We start from the raw sequence: 16,810 nt of genomic DNA on the forward strand, positions 1-16,810 counted from the left end.
TTCAACAGCATTTATCAACTGCCAGTCCTGCGTCAAGTGCTAGCCTAAGATCTGGGTACATAGCAATGAACAGCCCTATCATCACAGAGTTCATTTAACAGGGGAGACATGTCAAGTACGGATAAATGCTATGAAGAGAAACAAAGCAACGTTCAGTTCAGTCGCTCAGTCGTGTGCGACTCTTTGCGACCCCATAAACTGCAGCACGCCAGGCCTCCCTGTCCATCACCAACTCCCGGAGTCCACCCAAACCCATGTCCATTGTGTCGGTGATGCCATCCAACCATCTCATCCTCTGTCGTCCCCTTCTCCTCCTGCCCTCAATCTTTCCCAGCATCAGGGTCTTTTCAAATGAGTCAGCTCTCCACATCAGGTGGCCAAAGTAATGTTACTACCTTTACTTTACTTTAAAAAGTAACGGCATTACAAAGTAATGCCAAAGCAATGTTACTACCCCTCAGATTTTCTCTCTAGTTACCATCTACAGTCCTCAGGTTTGCAAAGGAGGAGCCATGTGTTTCTCACTTAGGAGAAAAACTTACGTGCCATTTGCTTTTGTTTCTCCAACAAGCTTCAAAGGACATCCCTTTTGAGTGGGGAATACATAAGCAAGGAAAAAATGACTGAAAATGATAAATGAGAAGCAAAAGGAAGCTGACTCAGCCCACCAGTTGATTTGCCCATAATTATTTTATTGACACTTTTATTGTTACAAAGGGAAAGTGTTGAGGATGTAAAAGGAAGGTCATGCACACAAGGGGACACAACATCACTTTAGATCTCAGGAAGCAGTAAGCAACTGATGGTTCTTTGGGGAAATAGGAAAAGGGGGAAAACCAGTAAAGAGAAAGACCAACTTAAGAGAGACAAAAAGGCTAAAAAATGCAAACATCTTCCTGGAACCACAATAGAGAAGCTAAATAAAGCCATCATTTCATCTTTTTAGGGATCATAAGGTCTTTGGGAAAGGAAAGATTGGAAGAACCAATTCTCTAGAGAATTAGGAGGGTCACAAGATGAATGAGTAGAATTAGAAAGCCACAGACAGAAGTGAGAAAACAGCTGTGTTTAGGTTTTGGCAGGTGAGCAGGGGCTCATATAATATCACAGATTTGTCACTTATTGAATCCAGCTACTAGAAGCCATACTAGGCTCTTTACAGAAGGATTTCTAGTTAATGCAACAACAAGGTACCATTATTCCAGCCTTACAAAGGACACGGGACTTACAGTTTAAGTAGCTTGTCATGGTTGCCCAGCCAGCATGTGGCAGTCAGGAGAGGGACCCAAGCCTGCCTGGCCCTGAAGTCAGTGTTTTCCACATCCCTACTTCTCCAAGCTACAAATTTCACAAAGGATCTGAGTGAAGGTGACTTGGCAGTTTACACGGTCCCAGTAAAAGAGCAATAAGGAGATTCTGGTCTGAGCAGGGTATGTCTAAGTTTCACAGGAGAATCATTGGATCCTGCTTCCTAGAATTTCTAGGGAATGCAAGGGAGAGAAGGATTATGGTGGAAGTTGGTTTTGACTTGAGGATTTTTTGGCAGGAGGGAACTGGGAGGAGGAGTCAGGCCCTAGGTTAGGTCCTAGGCAGCAATCCGGTAGTTGGGGTGGACCTGGGGCCTGACATCGCAGACCATGCCGAGAAGCTGGGCCAGGACACGTTCACGGTTTCTCTGCTGGGAGCTCTGCATGCCCTGCACCTGGCGCCTTGTAGCCTGCTCCACCTCAGCTGACAAGTTCCCTTGGGAGCCCATGGCCTGCAGAGTGGGAGAAAGGGTGGAAAAGAGAACAGAAAAAGCAGAAACAGAGAAAGAAGCATCCAGGCACGTGGAAGGAAGGGTCCTGGAGCAAGGCCAGGAAGCAGGGCCCTCTCCAGAGTCATGCCCACCCTTGGAAATATCTAGATAGACACCACTCGCATCCACAGAAATATCTGGACACCAAAGAGACCAACATTATGCCCTCTCCTCTAAGATCTGACATGCAGCATCATCCTACAACAGACTGTAGGATCCTCACCATCTGTGCCCATAAAACTCTGCCCTCCACCCCAAATGTCATCATACCCTGCATAGACCTCAGCCATTCCCCCACCTCCACCAGCTACACGAGTCCTTCAAAACTCCCAGACTCTCTTACATACAACTAAGCTTGACCTCACCAGGGTCCCCTTCGACCCTTGACCACCTTTTTTCTTGTGGAATCACCCTGGACACATTCCACCTGATATACCCACCAACATGCACACTGGGGGTCCCATCTCAACTCCCCCACGACTCACTGCCTGCTGCTTGCTCTGGAATTCTTGCTCTCTCTCTCTGCGGTACTGGTCCACCTCCATTTGTGCCTCCTCCTTTGCCTGCTTCAGACGCCGGGCCTTCCCTGGAGGCAGAAGAAAGGACTGAAAGTGGGGGTAGGACCCCTGCCCCATACACACACACTGTGAGAGTAGGGGGTCAGTCTCTCCCCCAAAGTTACTGCCTTCTCTCTGTCAGCCAAGAACTGGATTCTCATCACCCACCCATTTCTTCCCTCCTAAAAGCAACCGCAGCCCCCAGCTCTCTCTCCATCAGTCTTGGGTTATCCCAAGGACTCAAATGTCTGCTGTCCCTCTACCTCCAATTTTCTCTCCAGAATCCTAAGGAAAAAATGAGACTCACTCTTTCTGGCATCTGCCACCTTCTCAGCCGCCCGCTTCTCGGCTTGCAGGAGCTGCTGGATACCCTGGGATTGACTGGCCATTTCTGTTGTTAAGACCGATGTTGTTTGTTTCAGAAGCCCACAAGGTACCAGATGGCTCCCCCTCTTCCCTCTCCCCACAATGCCTAATCCTCCTTCAGCTGTTTGCTGCAGACTTTCACTCCCCCTGGGTCTTAGTGCTCCCCTTTTCGCTCAGCCTCCTGTGTCGGGTGTGTCCCCCAAACTGATCCTCCCATTGATGACTGGTCCTCCTTTCCCACCTCTCACACTGGCAGTACTCAGAATTACCGCCTGGTGGCAGCAGAGACCAGGTCCAAAGCTGCCCGCTAACTACAGCAGGTGCAGAGCTTTCCCCGTTGGAAGAAATGGGGGGCGGCGGCCGAAAGAAGAATGTTTAGGAAAGAAGGAGGCAGAGAGAGATTGAGAATGGGGTGAGGAGGTAAGGAAATTATGCGTGGTATGTTGGGAATAGAATATCTGGGCTTCTCTGAACTCTTCCAACTTCTCTTCCCCTCTTTTTTCTCCCTCCCATTTCCATCTTTTTTCGCTACATCTTTCCAATTCCAAATTTCTCCATTCATCTCATTTGCTTTGTCCTACAGTTGTTTTCCTTGTCTTTTACTGTATTTTTCTTCTATGATCTGTCCCTTCCTTGGCCTTACTGTGGTTTGGGGTTTAGTTTTGCATTTTAACTGCGGTTTTTTTCTTGTCTTTATCTCCTCTGTTTTCTCTCTCGTCTCATCTTTTCGTCTATCTCTGAACCATCTCCTCTCTCCTCCCAGTTGAAGGAGGCGGGGTTAAACTCCCCAAGAGCCTTTGCCTCTGTTCCTTTTCCTCGCCTGTCTTCCAGACTTCCGGTTTCAGACGGACCCTTTATCTTAAGTTCCCTAGTTTCCCCCCGGAGGCTGGGCCAAGGAAACACCTCCTGCCCCCTCGGGGAGGAACGACATCCGGTAACACGCCTCACAGTTCATTTCCGTCCTTTACCTGCTTCTCGGCTTGCGCCACTTCCGTCAGTCTAGAGTGTCTCCGCCCTTCCCGCCTCCCTTCCTCCGAGCTTCTTAAACACGGGCTTCGGGCCTACTGATCCGGGGGTACTTTGGGGGCGGGGGGGGGCAGGTCTGATGAGTAACCCCTCCCCCCAAGTCCCAGAGGGAGAAGCCTCTACATCTGTCTGCCGGGTACATTATATTCAATTTCTAGATCATTATTTGAAATTGTCTGTGACTTTTTAAAATTCAGGTATCTATTGATAAAAATTTCCCCCATCATTCTGTTTTGTATTATATAACAAAATCCTTTATGGAAATTTACCTGGGCTAATGAGCCTTTAAGTAATCATTTATCCTTTTCTCAAATTTTACATTAAACAAAAAGTGACCCCAGCGCCCCTCAAAATTTTTTTCAAACTTCTCATCTGGTAAAGGGATGAGGGTTCGGATTGGCCTCATTTCTTGTTGAAAATTGTCAGAAGCAATGGGGAACCGAAGGGAGAAACAGAGAGAATGCTAGAGATGGAGGGGGAGGGACCATCCAAGGCTGGGGTCCTGACTGCTGCCTTCTTATCCTTCTTCCTCAGCCCAAGAGTTCCATGGCCTCCACTTCCCGTCGCCAACGCCGAGAGCGTCGCTTCCGTCGCTATTTGTCTGCAGGACGGCTGGTCCGGGCCCAAGCCCTCCTCCAGCGACACCCAGGCCTTGATGTAGATGCTGGGCAGCCCCCACCTCTGCACCGGGCATGCGCCCGCCACGATGCCCCTGCCCTGTGCCTTCTGCTGCGGCTTGGGGCTGACCCTGCCCACCAGGACCGCCATGGGGACACGGCGCTGCATGCCGCTGCCCGCCAGGGCCCTGATGGTGAGTCTGCCTGGTGGGGAACAAGGTCATGAGCAACTGATGGGATCTGAGATGAAGGCCAGTGGTAGAAGAAATAAGCTAGTTTTTTGGTCCTGGGACTCAGGGAAGTATTTGACCAAGTTGGCTTATGGCTATTATTTATGCCTCCACATTACTGAGCTACCACTGTCTGAAGAGCCCAAGATTACCCAAACAGCAACTAGTACTCAAGCTTCACATCTCTCTAGATTGTTGTATGTTAGTTGCTCAGTAGGGTCCGACTCTTTGCAACCCATAGACTGTAGTCCACCTGGCTTCTCTGTCCATGGGATTCTCTAGGCAAGAATACTGGAGTGGGTTGCCATTCCCTTCTCCAGGGGATTTTCTTGGCCCAGGGGTCAAACCTGGGGTCTCCTGCATTGCAAGCAGTTTCTATACGGTCTGAGCCACAATATCTAGGTTAGTAGCTACTTCTTTCTCTTAACTGGTTGTTTGCTTGTAGTATGAAAAGTAAGATAGAGGGTACTGTCTGCAGTTCCAATGCATGGATTCAAATCCCAGCTCCACAATTAACAGCTGTGTGTTCTTGGGCAAGTAACTAAACTTTCTTGATGCTTCATTTGTCCCCGTGCAAAATTAAATAGTAGCAACCTTTGCTGTCTGCCAGGCACTTCTCACAAAGCAACTCATTTAGGGCTGCCCTGGTGGCTCAGACAGTAAAAAATCTGCCTGCAGTGAGGGAGACCTGGTTTCAGTCCCTGAGTTGGGAAGATCCCCTAGAGGAGGGTATGGCAACCCACTCCAGTATTATTGCCTAGAGAATCCCCATGGACAGAAGAGCCTGGCGGGCTACAGTGCATCGGGTTGCAAAGAGTCAGACACAACTGGGAGACTAAGCACACAAGCACTTCTCACGAAGCAACTCATTTAATCCTCACAACTACCCTGTGAAGATATAAGCACTAACATCAACCTTCACTTCTCAGATAAGGAAACAGCACAGAGGAGTAATTTGCCAAAGTCAAACAACTGTTAAGTGGTAGAGCAAGGATTGTATCCCAGAAGCCTAACTAGATAGTCTCTGCTCTGTGGTACTTTGTAGAATTACACAGTGATAACACCTGTGTTCAAAGCACCCATGTTGTGACATATGTTTTTAGCATCAACTGACACAGTACATAATGAAGCACCCAGCATGTGATAGTTCAGTTCAGTCGCTCAGTCGTGTCCGACTCTTTGCAACTCCATGAATCGCAGCACGCCAGGCCTCCCTGTCCATCAGCTCCCGGAGTTCACTCAAACTCAACGTCCATCGAGTCAGTGATGCCATCCAGCCATCTCATCCTCTGTCGTCCCCTTCTCCTCCTGCTCCCAATCCTTCCCAGCATCAGAGTCTTTTCCAATGAGTCACCTCTTCGCATGAGGTGGCCAAAGTATTGGAGTTTCAGCTGCAACATCAGTCCTTCCAATGAACACCCAGGACTGGTCTCCTTTAGGATGGACTGGTTGGATCTCCTTGCAATCCAAGGGACTCTCAAGAGTCTTCTCCAACACTACAGTTCAAAAGCACCAATTCTTCGGCGCTCAGCTTTCTTCACAGTCCAACTCTCACATCCATACATGACCACTGGAAAAACCATAGCCTTGACTAAACAGACCTTTTTTGGCAAAGTAATGTGTCTGCTTTTTAATATGCTGTCTAGGTTGGTCATAACTTTCCTTCCAGTGAGTAAGCATCTTTTAATTTCATGGCTTCAGTCACCATCTGCAGTGATTTTGGAGCTCAAAAAATAAAGTCTGCCACTTTCCACTGTTTCCCCATCTATTTCCCATGAAGTGATGGAACTGGATGCCATGATCTTAGTTTTCTGAATGTTGAGTTTTAAGCCAACTTTTTCACTCACCTCTTTGACTTTCATCAAGAAGCTCTTTAGCTCTTCTTCACTTTCTGCCATAAGGGTGGTGTCATCTGCATGTCTGAGGTTATTGCTACTTCTCCCGGCAATCTTGATTCCAGCTTGTGCTTCATCCAGCCCAGGATTTCTCATGATGTACTCCACATGTAAGTTGAATAAGCAGGGTGACAATCTATAGCCTTGACATACTCCTTTTCCTATTTGGAACCAGTCTGTTGTTCCATGTCCATTTCTAACTGTTGCTTCCTGACCTACATACAGATTTCTCAGGAGGCAGGTCAGGTGGTCTGGTACTCCCATCTCTTTCAGAATTTTCCACAGTTTGTTGTGATCAGCACATGATAAGCACTCTAGATACTGGCCATTGTTCCTGTGGGTATTAATAGATCCATACTCCTTTACCCACAGTTCTGAAACTCAGAAACACTCTAAGAACCATATTTTTTCATCAGCTTGCCACCAAACTCATTTGGTGACAAAAACCTAACCTAACCTGAAGCTAAGCTATTTATGATATGCTGTTATCCTACTGATGTCAGTATTCATACATTTCACTGCAGAAACATTCACATGTTTGGTTACCAGGGCTAACCATGCTCTCCCAGACTACCTGATATACAGTGTACCATTGTCTCTTGGTATCTGAGAGGGATTGGTTCTAGAACCCCCCACTCCCAGGATAGCCAAATCCGCAGGTGCTCAAGTCCCTTTTATGAAATGGTGTGATGTTTGCATATAACCCATGCACTATCTTCCTGTAGATTACTTAAAATACTTAATCCAATGAAAATGTTATGTAGATAGTTGTAGGCAAACTGCAAATTCAAGTTTTGGCTTATAGAACTTTATGGAATTTTTTTTTTCCCCCTGAATATTTTAGGTCTGTGGTTGGTTGACTCTGCAGATGTGGAACCTGAGGCTATGGAGGGTCAACTATGTGTACTTTCAGATCAGCTCTTATCAAATCCCCCAAATATCTGCATTCTGGAAAGCCTTTGATATTGATGGGGGCTTGTTGATACTGTAGTGGCGGTGGAGGCAGCTCAGAAGAGGTGCAGCTCTCCCTAAGAAAATAACAGGTGAAACGCCATTTCCCCTTTTAGAGACTTTCCTTCTAGAGTAAGAACGTTAGATGAAAATCTCTTGGTGGATGAGCAATCTGAACTCAGTTTGATTGCTATTGTCATCCCCCCCAGCTCCCCAAGAATGTACAGGAACCTCACCTACACCCCGAAACCTCCCCCATATAGTCAAAAATCCCCTATTGTTTAGTTCCCCTAACATAGTGAGATAGGCTGACCTATTCAGATATTTTTTAAACTTAGAACAAAGAGACGAGGTTTACAAAGTGCAGGCACCCAACTTGACAGTTGATACTGTATATGACAACGGAGCAGAATGCCCCGAGGCAGACCTCAGACCCCGTTAAGTTCCAGCCCTGCCGCTTAATGGGCTGTGTGTCAAGCCCTTTCCAGTTTAGCCTGCGTGAACCTAATTTGCTTCTCTAGAATAGAGGTTGTGGCGAGTGAGGCAAGCACTTGGTGCAGTTTTGGTATTCACTAGATGATAAGTAGGGCTTCCCTAGCGGTCAGCAGTAAAGAATCCACCTGCAGTACAGGAGATGTGGGTTCAATCCGTGGATCAGGAGGATTCCCTGGAGAAGGAAATGGCAACCCACTTCAGTATTCTCCAGAAAGTCCTACAGACACAGGAGCCTGGCGGGTTAGAGTCCATGGGGTCACAAAAAGTCAGATACAACTTAGTGACTAAACAACAGCAAAAGATGAGAAGTGCTGTTATTTTTATTCTTTTATTACTCGGTTAAGGCTTCGTTAGTGACAGAAATGTCTTTTATGGTAGGTGCTTCCTTCACTGTATTGAATTCTAAGAAGCATGTGAGATTGATATTATGGTTCCATTTAAGGAGGAGGAAAACAGGGCCCAGAAACGTCAGGACCTTGCTGAAATTTCACCTACACTCAGGTCACTTCCAGGCCCTCTCAGGCTTTCCTTCCTCCTGGTCCCCTGCCATCCTTACCACCAGGTGGCCTTCTAACTCCTTGGTAGGAAGGCCCATCTCTAGGGACCATTCTGCCTTAAAATCCAGGTATTTTCTTTGAAAAGGTGAAATGACCCAGAATCTTCTGGGGGAGGGTAGATTTCCCTTCAGTTCCCATGGTGGGTCCAAGGGATGTGTCAGTTCGTTCTGAATTGGCTGGGCTGGGTTGTCACACCCAGTGAGATGCCAGTAAATGGCCACTACCTTTGAGGCTTTTGGTAACACTTCCTAGGGAGGTGGTCTTAGCTGTCAGAGACCCTGTGTAAACATACCTTAATCCAACAATAGCCATTCTCTGCCTTCAGCAAGAATGAGTGAACAATGACAAACAGGGTCGTTTTGTCACCATCTTTGCAAAAAGAATAAGTCCAAAGCCAGCTTGATTTTTTTGTTTTTATCTCCTTAGTGTAGCATTCACTGCACCTCTGCCCTGTGCCAGCACAGTATGAGACATTTCCCATCCATTACCCACTTTGATCTGCTCAGTAGAAGTAGGCTGTGGCCCTGCTTTACAGATGACTGGGCCATCCGGTTTACGTTCCTTTTGCCTTTCCAACTTAACCTCCCACGGCACACCCACAAACCTGAGACTCCTGCTCCATGACTGTCTTCAGTGACCCCGAGCCTGTTTTCAACAAGCAGGTCTGTCTTTTATCTGCCTCTTGCCTGTCGCCTTCCTGCCCGCCCTAGTAAGTTTTCCACCTTGCTAAGTTATTCTCCCTTCACAACCCAGTGTAGGCCCCCACCTCCTGCTAGAAGCCCTCTCCTACCAGCCCGCCCACTGTTACCTTTTCTTCCTCTGCATCTCAATCGTCACTGAATACAAACTTCTGATCTGGCATTTTTTTTAAGTGTTTTGTACCAATTAGTATCAACATCTCATTAAGACAGAAATCGTGTCTCATTTTGGGGTGAAGAACAGTGCTTCCATCACTAAGATGAAGTACGTGTTTACGCCACAAAGCTTTTTTTCACATTTATTTTTCCCAGTATAAAAGTACAACATATGAATTACAGAACATTGGGAAAAGTTGATCCGTACTGTTAAATTGTCAGTAAAATTGGTGTTTCAAATAACTGGAGAGGGTGGTGGTGAACTATTTAATAAATGATACCAGACCATTTGTCTTCTCTGGAGAAAAATAGTCTTACCTTACACCCGACTCAAAAATAAATTGCAGCAGATTAAACATCTAAATGCAACAGGAAAGTCTCAAATTCATGAAAGGGTTTTCTCTGGGGAGATAAAACCTGGAAGACAGTATCAAAGAAAACTTTAGTTTTATCTCTGATGGTTTTTTTTTTTAATAAAATTATGTTGCAAAAATGAAAATACATTAACCTACCTTGTGGTAGGAATAGGTTGCTTATCATATGTACTTGGTACTTTTTTCCTGTTTTGAAAAACAAATTTTTTTTCTAGGAATAAATATAGTAGGAAAAAACACAAGGGCATAATCTTGGAGTGGAGAAAAACCCTTCTAAGAATGAAATAAAAGTCAAAATCTGTAAGTTGAAAATAGACACAGATTTAATGACAAAAACTTTGAAAAGATAGAGGAAAATATTTACAATATATGTGAAATAAACACAAAGGATGGGTATCCATATTATATAAATAACTCTCATATCTATCTGTATATTATCCAAGGGAAAAGTAGACAAAGAATATGAATATGAAAAACTTTCATTAATAAAGTCATTTTTTTTAATCTATCAGATGGGCAAAATTTACAGGGTTGGTGATATTCAGATTTAATGAAGGACTTCACAGACACTCATATTCTTTTTTAAAATACTTTGATAATTACCTAGTTTATTTCAAGAATAATTGAATAATATTCCTTATCATATATAAAAAGTTTCCTAAAAGTGATAAAACTATAATTTCATTAGGCACTGCTATTTTCTTGATGGGGTGTACCTTGGCACCAATTTTTTTGAAAGCAGTTTGGCAAAATTGCACATTTTGTTTGACTCAGAAATTCCCCTTCTGAGAATCTACCCCACAGAAGTAGTGTAAGGAGTCCACAAACACATATGTATAAGACTGATCATTTTTGGAAACAAAGTCTTTCTATTGGGGGTGGGAAGATTTGTTTCATACACACAATGGAACACTACACAGTCACAAAAAAGAATGAGGTAGTCTATGTATACTCCTGTGGAAATTATAAATGAGCTGCTAAATGAAAAAAGCAAGTTACCAAACAACATGTAACTCTTGAAGAGAAATTGTCGTGCACATGTGTTTATACACACCAAGACACGACTGAAAAGGGACCACACCTAGCTGTTAACAGTGATTAAATTTGTTCTTCAATCTTTAAAAAGAAAAGAAAATTTCATATTATGTCCTTTTCACATTAAAATATCAGGTACAACTTGGAGGGAAAGCTACTCATAGTCTACCACCCTGAAACTAGAATTTTCACATATTTCTTTCCAATGCTTTTTTCAACCATTGATTTGGTCTCTTTTTTCACACAGTTGTGATTGGATCCTATATACAGTTTTGCAGCCTGCTTTTTCCCCACACCAACATAATCTTTAGTGGCTATTTAATATGCTGTACCAGATTTTATTCATAGTGTTTTATAGTTGGAGGCCTTACCCCTTCAAACCTATGAATTTAAAAACCTCCCATGCAGACCTGAGCACCCACCCACCCTCACACGTGCAAATAAGCTGTTGAAAGACAAGGCCAGTTGCTGGGTGGGACAGGTTGGGAGGGCTTGTGACAGGTCACATCAGTACTAAAGAGAAGTTCCCCCACCCCTCAACCTGATGTGGTTTGCGTTGAGTGACACTCCAGTGTGCCAGGAGATGGGTGGAGGGCAGTGGGCCTTGGCCAGCCAAAGCTGGACCCATTCTCTCTTGTGCCTTCCTGGTATTGACAGGACAGCCCTTCCTTTGTCCCATCGTTTTGCCAGGCAGCCAGTATGTTCTAGCATCAGTGAATAAAGATTGAAAGACTGCTGGCCCACTTCCTCCTGCCCTAGGGAGAAAAAGTAGGTCTACAGGAAGAGAGGGTGCCTCATTCACCTTCCTCTGTCCTGGGAGTGCAGGGGGTGTTGGTGGCTGTGGCAGGGGGCACTGGTAGGTGCAGTGTTGGCACTCAGCTGATAATGGATCAGGTGCGTTGAGGTCAGGACTCAGGAAGAGGGGAGCTCAGGCATGTCAGTCCGTTTCCTGGTTTCCCCCAGCCTCCTGTCAGCCAGGTTGGGAGCATCTGTCTCAACCCCTTTCCCCTGCCTTAGGTCAGCAGTCATTTGGAAAGAGTTTGCCTTGCTGCTGGGAACATCAGTGGCTTAAATTCATTACTGGACTACCTCTCTATTACCCTCTCAGCATCCCCTGGCTAAGGCTGGCTGAGAGAAATTTCCCTGAGAATATTTATTTTTCTCAGTTTATTGAAAAGTGATATAAAAAGAAAAATATTATGTGTTTGTATATTTATAATGGTACAGATCAGGGTGTTCAGGTATTCTATATAGGATATAGTTTTGGATGAGGAACACAATGAAAAGTATAAAGTAACAGTATTTTTCAAGCCAAACAATGGAATATGCAGGCAAAGGGAGGCAAGCTAGAAAATATCATTTGATGTAGCGGAGCTCCCAGGACACCAAATTGGTCTGCAAAGACAATATTTTAAACTACCACACTTACTCATGAGGTAAAGTATCAATAAGTATTTGTCAGTGAGGATGATTGCGTAGTACCCAGGAGGCATCGGTGTGGGCAACCCTTCCATTGTTCTAAGACCAAGGGAGTGAGTGAACTGCCGGATTCAAGATGGCGGCCCTCCTAGCTAATTTGTGCTCACTGCTCTCCCGTCAACAGCCTACACGGATTTCTTCCTGCCACTGCTGAGTCGCTGTCCTTCTGCCATGGGAATAAAGAATAAGGATGGGGAGACCCCAGGGCAGATTCTGGGCTGGGGACCCCCCTGGGATTCTGCTGAGGAGGAGGAGGAAGATGAGGCCTCTAAGGAACGGGAATGGAGACAGAAGCTGCAGGGAGAGCTGGAGGACGAGTGGCAGGAGGTCATCGGGAGATTTGAAGGTAAGGATGCCATTTCCATCCACAGCCGCCCTTCTTCCCCACTGGCTTCCTGTGCTCCCTTCTCCCGTACTGCCCATCACCTCCTCATGGCCTCTCCGAGACCACCCCCACCTGCCCTCCCAAACAGATGATGCTTCCCATGAGACCCAGGAACCCGAGTCCTTCTCAGCCTGGTCAGATCGCATGGCCCGGGAACATGCCCAGAAGCGCCAGCAGCAGCGGCGTGAGGCAGAGGGAGCCTGCCGACCCCCACGGGCCGAGGGCTCCGGGCACAGCTGGCGGCAGCAGGAGGAGGAGCAGCGGCTCTTTCGAGAGCGAGCCCGGGCCAAGGAGGAGGAACTGCGTGAGAGCCGAGCTCGGAGGGCGCAGGAGGCGCTCGGGAATCGCGCTCCGGAGCCGGCCAGAGCCGGGCCCCGGGCAGAGCACCCCAGAGGCTCAGGGCGGGGCAGACTCTGGCGCTTCGGTGATGTGCCTTGGCCCTGCCCTGGGGGAGGGGACCCAGAAGCCATGGCTGCAGCACTGGTGGCCAGGGGTCCCCCCTTGGAGGAACAGGGGGCTCTCAGGAGGTACTTGAGGGTCCAGCAGGTCCGCTGGCACCCTGACCGCTTCCTGCAGCGATTCCGAAGCCAGATTGAGACCTGGGAGCTGGGCCGAGTGATGGGAGCCGTGACCGCCCTTTCTCAGGCCCTGAATCGCCACGCAGAGGCCCTCAAGTGACTGAGGGGAGAATGAGAAACTGCAGGAAGGGCAAGACAGTAGGAAGGTTAAGGTCAGGAGGCCAGTACCGAAGGGCAGAGGATATGGGGTGGGAGCAAAACTTGTAATGAGTGGGGGTGGGGGGATGCGGGCCACCACCCTGCTCCTTGACTCTGCCATTTCCTAATAAGACCTGGTTCCACATTGCACACCCGGTGTCTCCTCTGCCTTTTTCCATCACAGTGGTTTTCATCACCCATGACTTCTCATTTCCCACTCCACATGCCAAAACCTGCAGCTCCTATACCCCTGCACCATGCAGGCGCATACTGACTGGTGCCCTCTGCTGCAGACTAGAAGCCCCCTGCCCACCCATAAGGGCGGCGCCAAGAGGACCCAGCTTGTCTGCCCTCCAGTCTCTCCCCTTCATATGCTGGGCTCCTCTCCACTCTTCAGTCAGCGGTTGGAGGAATAGATGTGAACAGAGGCAAAAAGGGGAACAAAGCTAGTTTCCCTCCCCTCCCCAGCCAGAACCACATCCTCCTCCCCACTTAACACCCTCTTCCCCTAACACAGGGCTTTCCCTCTGCTGAGTCACTGAATGATCTGAATTGGGGGCACCTGGAGCTGGGGGACCATGAGAATGTGGTGGGAGGATGGGGGGTAGAAGCAGAGAGGAGAAGGGAAGAGCCCTTGTGGGGGAGTGGAATTTCAGCTACTAAAATTAGGAGCAGGGGAAGGAGGCGGAAAGAGCCAAATTATGTAACCTGGGTTGTCTGTTCTTGGGCAACCAGAGATCCACACCCGAGGCCATCAGTCCCGGGCTTCTCAGTCCTGACCCTCCTCCTCCAGGGCTCCAGTTCTCAACTCCTCCAGCCACCTTCTGCCCCCATCCCAAACCTGGGCTCCATCTCTGGGCAGCCCAGTCTTGGCCTTCCAGATAAACATCCCCTTTTCCTGAGGTTAAGGAAAAGGTCCTGGCAGGTGGTGGGAGAGGGTCCAGGGTTCCTAAGGTGGGAGGGTAGCGGGAGTACCATCTCTTCCACTCTTCAAACTCAGTCCCCTCTTCAGCTCCCTTGAACGAGGGTAGGAAGTTGCAGACAGCTCCGCACCCTACACCACCGGCGGAATCCCACAGTACTGGCAGGACACGGCAGGAACTCAGGGGCAGGACTCAGGAGGAAATGGGCATGCGCTGGCACGTGCGCAGTCCACACATGTCTGCACCAGAGAATGTTGTGAATCAGAACTTATTTTTCAGGTTTGGAATGGAATGCTGGTCTACACAGGAGAATCCCAGGTGTGGAAGCAGAGGGCGATGGGGGACGGGGAGGGGAAGTCTCTGGAAGCATGGGCACACAAGGTGGGTGTGAGACCCTCGGAGAAGACACAGAGCAAACAGGCCCCAGGTCTCCCAGGACCTGGCAGATGTTCAGGGGGCAGGAGGAGGGAGGGCTGATGAGAAAGATCCTGTGAGAGGAAGCTGCCGTGATTCAGAGAAGAGACTGAGCAGTTAGCAGCCCAAGCGTCCGGTTCCTCTCACAGGCCGGAGACTTCGGAAGTAGCATGCAAAGAGCTCAAGTTTGAAGTGGCGGGGGTGGAGTTGGGGTTAGGATCTTTAAGCTGGGGCTTGAGAAGTGAGCAACAGAAAACTCTGGTGTCCAGATTTGTTCCTTCACCCGGGAGACAGTCTGGTTTTTAAGCACATCATTGGCCCCTCTGTGCGAGTCACATAAAACCCAAGCAAAGTAAGTCCCACTCTCTGGCCCCCCGACCTCCCTCTTTTCAACGTCTCTCCCGGGTGTCTGGCCCCCAGCCCGGTTGGGGGTTCCCCTGAGATGAGGGCTGTTCACTTTCTCTGACCACACGGTTTCCGCTTCTGTGTCTCTTATTTCCTAAGCTGATAAAAATACTGAGCCCTAGAGGCCCTGGCTTCCTCTGACCCCCTGGGGCCAGGAGGCAGGCATCCTGTCTTCCACAGTTGGGGTGGGGAGGGGAAGCAGGGATCCCCAAGGGGTGACTCAGAGCCTTCCGTGCAACCCTGGGGACATGGACGTGTGCAGCCTTGCTCTAGAGCTGGAACGAGAAATTGCTTCTCAGTGGAGGGTGCATTGGGGCTCAGTTAGAGACATGGGGTTGGGAATGAGACTGATGAGATTGAAGAGGGTCCCTTGGGAGATTGGGGTTGGGGCAGATCTTGTTAAATCAGGAAAAGGGTGTGGGAGGGACTGTCTTCAGTGCAGTTCAGCTGAGCATCAAGTAGCCCAAAGATAAATGCAAACTGCTTCAAATTTGCTGTCCAGTAGGGGATGCAGACCTAATCAACTGATCAAGGCATGCTGAGTGAACCAGATAGAGTAAGATACAGTGGATGTAGATGGTAAGGGGGGGGGGGGGTGTTCCATCTGCAAGCACCCAGCAGGCTCTGAGGGAGGAGAGGGCATTTGATGAACAGGTGGGATTTCTGGGGGAGGGGTTGAATGAAAGGGCCCTGGAGAGGAATGAAACAGCTTGAGCAGAGGCTGAGAGTCAGAAAACAGTGTATGTTCAGGAAGGGCGAGCATCCTGCGGTAGGTGGGGTGCAGGTGTGAGGGAGCATGTGCTGAGGAAAGGACGAAGAATGTCAAGGTTAGGGGTGTGGACTGGCAGCCAGTGGCACTGTGACAGCTGTAGAGAAGGGGGCAGGGACTACTGCACGTGTACAGCCAAGGAGTAAAGAAGACAGGTGCCGTGGGCAGTGGGGGACACATACTACGTGTTAACCATGTCACACCCTTTTCCCAACATCAGAATCCTGCCGGCAGCTGTCCAGAAGGATCTCCGTTATACAGATGAGACTGAGGCTCATAAATGTACTGTAACTTACAGTCAGACAGCTACAAAGTAATGGAATTAGCGTTAAACTCATTTTACCCCAAAGCCTGTGTACTCTCTACTTAAGTCCCAATAACTCCAAGTGGCATTAAAGGAAGGGACAAATCTTACAACTTTGAGAGGGATAAGTCATTAGGGTGTGCCAGCTGATTGGATGGTGGGAGTGAGGGAAGACGAGTCCTAGATGGCTCCAAGGTTCGAGCCAAGGGGATAAGAAAGCCCAGAGTACCCTAAACCAAGGAGGTATGTGGCTGAGGGGAAAATGAGTTGGTTTCAGACAACCAAATTTTTATCAAGTACCTGATGGGAGCAGAGTGCTCTGCTAGACAATGGATTTAAATGAAATAAGTCACTGCCCTCAAAGGGCTTGCAGTCTATTGAAATATACAAACAAGTGGGCTTCCCAGGTGTGCTGGGTGGTAAAGAATCCACCTGCCAGTGCAGGAGATGGAAGAGACTCAGATTTGATCCCTGGGTTGAGAAGATTCCCCTCGAGCAGGAGATGGTAACCCGCTTCAAGATTCTGGTGGAGAAAATTCCATGGAAGATGATCCTGGCAAGCTACAGTCCATGAGGTGGCAGAGTCAGACACGGCTGAGCACACGTTTCACGTTTAGGCTACAGTGAACCAAATGATCTAATGTGGGTGGAACAAACTAA

At 48.0% G+C, this 16,810-nt stretch overlaps 2 protein-coding genes across 3 annotated transcripts; one reads left to right on the forward strand and one right to left on the reverse strand.

Annotated features, from left to right (window-relative positions):
* Nucleotides 1–1,585: 1,585 nt before the first annotated feature.
* On the reverse strand, nucleotides 1,586–3,478 carry ATP6V1G2 (ATPase H+ transporting V1 subunit G2). Its single transcript, XM_052648597.1, has 4 exons — nucleotides 3,365–3,478; nucleotides 2,663–2,746; nucleotides 2,284–2,384; nucleotides 1,586–1,759 (listed from the first exon to the last, which is right to left on the reverse strand). Exons 2-4 carry the CDS (start codon nucleotides 2,742–2,744, stop codon nucleotides 1,586–1,588), a joined length of 357 nt encoding a protein of 118 aa, XP_052504557.1. The 5' UTR covers nucleotides 2,745–2,746; nucleotides 3,365–3,478.
* On the forward strand, nucleotides 3,033–13,443 carry NFKBIL1 (NFKB inhibitor like 1). 2 transcript variants are annotated; one of them, XM_052648595.1, is made up of 4 exons: nucleotides 3,033–3,141; nucleotides 4,282–4,558; nucleotides 12,359–12,580; nucleotides 12,708–13,443. In XM_052648595.1, the coding sequence occupies exons 2-4, from the start codon at nucleotides 4,294–4,296 to the stop codon at nucleotides 13,295–13,297; spliced, it is 1,077 nt and encodes a 358-aa protein (XP_052504555.1). In that variant the 5' UTR covers nucleotides 3,033–3,141; nucleotides 4,282–4,293; the 3' UTR covers nucleotides 13,298–13,443. The 2 variants fall into 2 exon arrangements, with proteins under 2 accessions (XP_052504555.1, XP_052504554.1); XM_052648594.1 differs by lacking the exon at nucleotides 3,033–3,141 and adding an exon at nucleotides 3,695–3,883 and having other exon boundaries at nucleotides 12,708–13,442.
* Nucleotides 13,444–16,810: the final 3,367 nt, after the last annotated feature.

This window comes from Budorcas taxicolor, chromosome 11, assembly GCF_023091745.1.
Source record: "Budorcas taxicolor isolate Tak-1 chromosome 11, Takin1.1, whole genome shotgun sequence".
NCBI lineage: Eukaryota > Metazoa > Chordata > Mammalia > Artiodactyla > Bovidae > Budorcas > Budorcas taxicolor.